The sequence below is a fragment of the Erinaceus europaeus genome, chromosome 12 (genome assembly GCF_950295315.1).
Source record: "Erinaceus europaeus chromosome 12, mEriEur2.1, whole genome shotgun sequence".
Taxonomy (NCBI): Eukaryota; Metazoa; Chordata; class Mammalia; order Eulipotyphla; family Erinaceidae; genus Erinaceus; species Erinaceus europaeus.
The window spans coordinates 49,901,480-49,908,462 of record NC_080173.1 but is presented as its reverse complement, the minus strand read 5'-3'; the positions used below and the strand labels follow the sequence as shown (position 1 = coordinate 49,908,462).

General features: G+C 44.7%; 1 protein-coding gene across 1 annotated transcript; it reads left to right on the top strand.

Annotated features, from left to right (window-relative positions):
- Positions 1-3,981: 3,981 nt before the first annotated feature.
- Positions 3,982-6,250, top strand: LOC132541721 (protein PRRC2A-like). The gene is made up of 2 exons (XM_060202428.1): positions 3,982-4,339; positions 4,606-6,250. Exons 1-2 carry the CDS (start codon positions 4,209-4,211, stop codon positions 5,750-5,752), a joined length of 1,278 nt encoding a protein of 425 aa, XP_060058411.1. The 5' UTR covers positions 3,982-4,208; the 3' UTR covers positions 5,753-6,250.
- The last annotated feature ends 733 nt before the right edge of the window (positions 6,251-6,983 follow it).

The following is a 6,983-nucleotide window of genomic DNA, read 5'->3' as shown; positions in this document are numbered from 1 at the left end:
CCTTTGCATTAGTTCCTCTCTTTACCTCTTTCCTCGTGGTATAAGTTGATTGCTATAGCTCCCAACATCACATACTCACCCTACTAGATACAGACAAAGAGCAATAGCTGATTCTTATCAGCAGATTCCCTTTATAAGTATTCTTTCTTCTTCTTCTTCTTCTTTCTTCTTCTTCTTCTCCTTCTCCTTCTCCTTCTTCTTCTCCTTCTCCTTCTTCTTCTTCTTCTTCTCTTCTTCCTCCTCCTCCCCCTCCTTCTTCTTTTTTTTTTTGCATGTGATTCTTTTTTTAAAATTTATTTCTTTATTGGGGAATTAATGTTTTACATTCAACAGTAAGTACAATAGTTTGTACATGCATAACATTACCCATATTCCCATATAACAATACAACCCCCACTATGTTATCTATCATCCTTCATGGACCTGTATTCTCCCCACCCACCCACCCCAGAGTCTTTTACTTTGGTGCGATATGCCAATTACATTTCAGGTTCTACTTGTGTTTTCGTTTCTGATCTTGTTTTTCAACTTCTGCCTGAGAGTGACATCATCCCATATTCATCCTTCTGTTTCCAACTTATTTCACTTAACATGAATTTTTCACGGTCCATCCAAGATTGGCTGAAAACAGTGAAGTCACCATTTTTTACAGCTGAGTAGTATTCCATTGTATATATATACCACAACTTGCTCAGCTACTCATCTGTTGTTGGACACCTGGGTTGCTTCCAGGTTTTGGCTATTACACAGTGTGCTGCCAAGAACATATGTGTACACAGATCTTTTTGGATGGATGTGTTGGGTTCCTTAGGATATATCCCCAGGAGAGAAATTGCAGGGTCATAGGGTAGGTCCATTTCTAGCCTTCTGAGAGTTCTCCAGACTGTTCTCCACAGAGGTTGGACCAACTGACATTCCCACCAGCAGTGTAGGAGGGTTCCTTTGATCCCACACTCTCTCCAGCATTTGCTGCTGTTACCTTTTCTGATGTATGACATTCTCAAAGGAGTGAAGTGATATCTCATTGTTGTCTTGATTTGCATTTCTCTGACAATCAGAGACTTGGAGCATTTTTTCATGTGTTTCTTGGCCTTTTGGATCTCTTCTGTGGTGAATATTCTGTCCAAGTCCTCCCCCCATTTTTGGATGGGGTTATTTGTTGTCTTGTTGTTGAGTTTGGCAAGCTCTTTATATATGTTGGTTATTAAACTCTTATCTGATGTATGGCATGTAAAGATCTTCTCCCACTCTGTGAGGGGTCTCTTGGTTTGGGTAGTGGTTTCTTTTGCTGTGAAGAAGCTTTTTAATTTGATGTAGTCCCATAGGCTTATACTTGCCTTAGTCTTCTTTGTAATTGGATTTGTTTCATTGAAGATGTCTTTAAAATTTATGCGGAAAAGAGTTCTGCCAATATTTTCCTCTGATAGTATCTGATAGTTTGTGGTCTAACATGCAAGTCCTTGATCCACTTGGAATTTACTTTTGTATTTGGTGAAATACAGTGGATCAGTTTCATTCTTCTGCATGTTTCAACCCATTGTTTCCAACACCATTTGTTGAAGAGACTCTGCTTTCCCCATTTAATAGACTGAGCCCCTTTGTCAAAGATTAGATGTCCGTAGGTGTGGGGCCTCATTTCTGGGCTCTCAATTCTATTCCACTGGTCAGTGTGTCTATTCATGTTCCAGTACCAAGCAGTTTTGATGACAATGGCCCTATAATACAGTTTGAAATATGGGAGTGTGATGCCTCTGGTTCTGTTCTTTTTTCTCAAGATTGTTTTGGCAATTCTAGGTCTTTTCTGATTCCAGATAAACATTTGTAGCATTTTTTCTATTCTCCTAAAAAATGTGCTTGGGATCTTGATGGGGATAGCATTAAATTTGTAGATGGCTCTGGGTAGTATATTCATTTTGATAATGTTAATTCTGCCAACCCATGAACATGGAATATCTTTCCACTTCTTTGTGTCTTTTTCAATTTCCTTGAGTAGTGACTCATAATTTTCAGTATACAAGTCTTTCACTTCTTTGGTTAGATTTACTCCTAGATATTTTATTGTTTTTGTTGCTATAGTAAAAGGAATTGATTTCTGGATTTCAATTTCTTCTAACTTAGTGTTTGCATAGAGGAATGCCACTGACTTTTGAATGTTAATTTTATAGCCTGACACATTACTGTATTTCCTGATGATTTCCAAAAGCTTCTTACTGGATTCGTTAAGTTTTTCCATGTATACTATCATGTCATCTGCAAATAAGGAGAGTTTGACTTCTTCTCTTCCAATCTGTATCCCTTTAATTCCTTGCTCCTGCCTGATTGCTATGGCAAGAACTTCCAACACTATGTTGAGTAGTAGTGGTGATAGTGGGCAGCCCTGTCTAGTACCTGATCTGAGTGGAAATGCTTCCAGTTTTTCACCATTGAGTATGATGTTGGCTGTAGGTTTGCTATATATAGACTCCACTATCTTCAGGAATTTTCCATCTGTTCCATCTATTTTTTGTAGTGTTTTGATCATAAAGGGATGTTGTATTTTGTCAAAGGCTTTCTCTGCATCTATTAATATGACCATGTGGTTTTTGGTCTTGCTTTTATTGATGTGGTGGATCACCTTGATTGATTTACATATATTAAACCAACCTTGCATGCCTGGGATAAACCCCACTTGGTCATGATGAACAATCTTTTTGATATACTGCTGTATCCGGTTGGCTAGAATTTTGTTCAATATTTTCACATCTATGTTCATCAGAGATATTGATCTGTAGTTTTCTTTTTTGGTTGTGTCCCTGTCTGATTTTGGTATCAGAGTGATGTTGGCTTCATAGAAGCTGGCAGGGAGTATTCCAGTGTCTTCAATCTTCTGGAAGACTTTTAAAAGTAGAGGAATTAGTTCTTCTTTGAAGGTTTTGTAGAATTCATTTGTAAAACCATCTGGTCCAGGACTTTTATTTTGGGGGAGATTTTTGATAACTGTTTCAATTTCATTAGTTGTGTTGGGCCTGTTCATGTTATCCACTTCCTCTTTACTTAGTTTTGGAAGTTGGTAGGTATCTAGGAAATCGTCCATTTCTTCCAGGTTCTCTAGCTTGGTGGCATCTTCTTCTTCTTTTTAATAGACAGAGATAGCAGATGGAGAATGAAAGAGACCACAGGACCAGGGTCTCCTTCAATGCAGTGGGGGCCTGATTTAAACCTAGGTCGCATACATGGCAGAGTATTACACTATCCAAGTGAGCTAGTTCACCAGCCCTATCCAGCAGACTTCCTTCGGCTAAAAAGATCCAGTTTTCAAGCTGGAAAGACAGCTCACCTGAGAGAGTACCTGTTTTGCTTTGCACATGAACTACATTCAAGCCAGGTCTTTATGGCACTGGGGTTGCTGTGTTGTTGTTTCCTCTCTCCCTGTCTCTCCTATCTGAAAAAAGAAAGAAAGAAAGAAAGAAAGAAAGAAAGAAAGAAAGAAAAAGTCAACCTGGAGTGAGAAAACCACCATGATGACAAAAAAATAAATAAAATAAGATCAAGCTTTCCTTTGCAAACATCAAATCCTCCCACAATCAGTAGGCCCTGTTTACCAGAATTGGGTCAAATACCTTCCCTAGTCTGCCCTGCCCTAGCCAAAAGGAAGGGGAGGCCTGTGAATGACTTCCTCAGGCTATGCTTCCTTCCCTGGGAACACACCACAGTCATCAGAAAAGCAGAATAAGTGACATTTTATTGATCCATATTGCTGGTATTTAGAGTTCAGGATGGCTGCTGGGGAAAACACCAGCAGTGTCTGTAACAGAAGGCAAAGCGGGCTAGACATGGGTAGTCGTAGGTGGGGGGGGGGGGGGGAGACACCATAGACAATGACTGGATGTCATGGTGTGGCAGGCAGCAGGGTGCAGTCGTCTGCCTGGCCACAGTGCTGGGGACTGGAGCTGGCAGGGCCTGGAAGCAGGATGCTGAAGTGGGAGCCAGGTCTTCTGTTACCATGGAGCTGGGGTGAGGACCGTTAGCTGAGAGCTAGCTGCCAAACTGCTTGGCGACTGGCTGCACGTGCAGAGAGGCTCCTGTCAATTGGCTAAGGGACACGTGACGGAGAGAGCCGCCTGGTGATTGGACAGCAAGTGCGCTGGTGACATCACAGACTTGGTGGACCACCGGACCAGGTATAAAAGGCAGAGCGATGGCCTTCCTGGCCGCCATTTAGGAGACAGATGGCGAAGCCTTCCCTCCTCCTGCTCATCGTTGTGTTCTGCGCAGCAGAGGTCTATGCCCTGGATCAGGACCAAGGACCTATTCAGGACCCAGGACTCATCCAAGACCCAGGACCCACCCAGAACAACAGGCATGCCCTGGACCTCCAGTCCATCAAGGACCACGCCCACAGACACACCCCAACCCCGCCCAGAAGCATCTATGGCTCCCTTCTCCCCAACACACCTACCCCTTGACTCTGATGCTGCTACCAGTGCCTAGCAGGCACTCCCCTACCACTGCTCCCCTTTGTGTTTTCAGGCCCCCTTGCACCCTCCCCAGTCCCTTTCTGATCCCCAGGGCTTCTAGAGAGCCCTTAAACCCAAGTGCTTACTTACATGTTTACTTCCCACACAGGGTCACTGAGCTTCCGGAGAAGGGATGCCTCTGCTCACCCCACCAATTGCAGGCCCTCCCAGACAACTATCCTCAAGGCCCTGGGCCTCCCTGTCCCAGGATACCAGCTGGGACCTCAGCCTGCAGCCTGGGACTTTCCAGGAGGATCCCTGCTCGTGCACTCCCGCAAACTGAATGTCGAAATGCTCTGCCACCGAGGGCTCAGTGGGCCAGAAGGGCACCCAGAACAAGTCATTGCCTGGCCTCCAGAACACCATCGCCACAGAGTCTCCAAAACACCATCTCCACGGAGTCTCCTGCACCTTTTCCACAGAAACCTCCCTACTCAAAGAGCCACTCACACAGTCCTGCAGACAGTGCATGTGAACTCTCCATCCCAGGAAGCACCACTGTTAGCCTGGCAGAACCACAGAACACCATCTCCATAGGGTTCCCTGCAGCCTTCTCAGACAGACAACAGAACCACCAGGCCGGTGGGAAGGACCCTGGGCCACCTACAGGGAGTCCATCAGGCCCCCACAGCATGATCTCCCAGGGCACATCTGCCTCTGCAGCCTTCCCAAGAAGCCCATCAAAGTCCTCTGCCCATGTGACGAGCCCCAGCAGCACTTCTGCACATCCCCTAACCCATGACACCAGCTCTTACCCTCCAGGCACCACTATCCCTGTATACCCAAGGACCAGCACCAAGATCACTGAAGAAGCAATGTTCAGCGGCTCCAAGGTCCTGGTCTGCCCTTGGCCCCGAGCCCCCCAACCAGTCATTGATGGGCCCCCTATCTCTGGCTGCTTTATGGTGGATGAGAAGCACCTAATTTCAGTCATCTTTGCACGCAGAGCCACTTCACAGAATTCCCAACCTGTTAGCAACCAGATCCCAGGAGGCGTGGAAGGTGCCCAGCCAGGCATCAGTAACCCACCACCACTCCCAGCCTCATCTGGCTCCCCAACACCTCAGCTCCCAGATTGGCAAGTCACAGACCGGCAGGTAAAAGATCAGCAGGGCCCAGCCCCAGCTGCCTTGCCCACTCTGCCTGGAGTTTTTGCATCCCAGACACTGGGAGGCCTGGAAGAGGGGCAGCTCAAACCATCCAGGCTGGAGAAGAAAGGGCAGCTCAGACCACCAGGACCCAAGAGGAAGGGGTAACTTGGACCACATGAGCCCCTGAGAAGGCAGCCAGTTAGCATCTCCAAAAGCAGATATTACTAGCTCAGGGGTGGTCCATGTAGACCAAGAACACTGACTCCATAGGGAAAGGCTTCCCAAAGGCCAACAGCTGGCAGCCTGAGGTCATGCCTGGGACCTTCCAGAACTTGGCTGCTCTGATAGGGCACCATGTCCAGGGACTGGTGGGCCCTGACCCCACACCAGACTTAAGTTCCTTCTGCTGGTGGCATGTCACCTGGACAGCCCTCCTCCTATAGGGCACTCTAGTGGTGTAGAGAAACTACCAGATGTGCTACACCCTGCTAACAGAGAAAAACCAGACCTTGAAAAAGAATTATCCATGGAAATAGAGTGTCTAGGGAGAGTTTTCCTAGGTTAAACACCTGTTTTTACCTCCCCCACCAAGCATGTTTTCTTCCCCAGAAACCTTACCTATTAGAATACAGATGAATAAAGTTGTTATACCCACCCAAAAAATGTTTCCTTGTCTTTTGGAAATACTTAGTAAAATATATGTGGATGAAATATGACTGAATTTTCTTCAAAATAGTCTAGGATAGACATGTGGGGGAAATAACAGAAATTAAGATGGGTCATGAGGTGATAATCATTGATACTGGGAGATGAGGATATGAGAATATATTATTTTCTCTATTTTTTATGCTTAAAGTTGCCCATAATAAACACTTTCCCCATATTTTATTAGGGAAATAATGGTTTTCAGGACTGTGCCTGGCACATGGGTACTGTTTCCCATTAAACAATTCCCAACTAAACATCTTTATAAACTTGAATATGCACTAATAATTAGAAAAAATATATATAGCAACATTGGTAAGATATTGTTACCAAGCCACCAACTCCCAGCTCCTGTAGTTATAAGCTGTGTAAACTTAGACAAATCACTAACCTCTCACTTCTAGATGGAGATAGTGATAATCATATTAATACTCACCTCTTGCTGTGGAGATTACATGGGTCACTCACTAAATATGACAGACACTCTTAGGACAATTCCCAGCACATAATAAGTAAGTACTCTCTACTGCCTTTTACTACCCTGTCCCACATTTGAATGGCAGATGAGCAGCTACTTTACTATGCTGTGGAAATTCAATAAAATAAAAGTAGATTTTGTGTTAAGCTGGAGGGGGTTGGGACAATCTGTTCTATGCTCTGCCTTCAAATTTTGTGTAATGTGAAATCATTT

Excerpts from the sequence above, each read along its gene's own strand:
- LOC132541721 (XM_060202428.1), top strand. The coding sequence starts at position 4,209 with ATGGCGAAGCCTTCCCTCCTCCTGCTCATCGTTGTGTTCTGCGCAGCA. Across the intron at positions 4,340-4,605 it reads GGACCCACCCAGAACAACAG|GGTCACTGAGCTTCCGGAGA; the intron begins GCATGCCCTGGA and ends CTTCCCACACAG.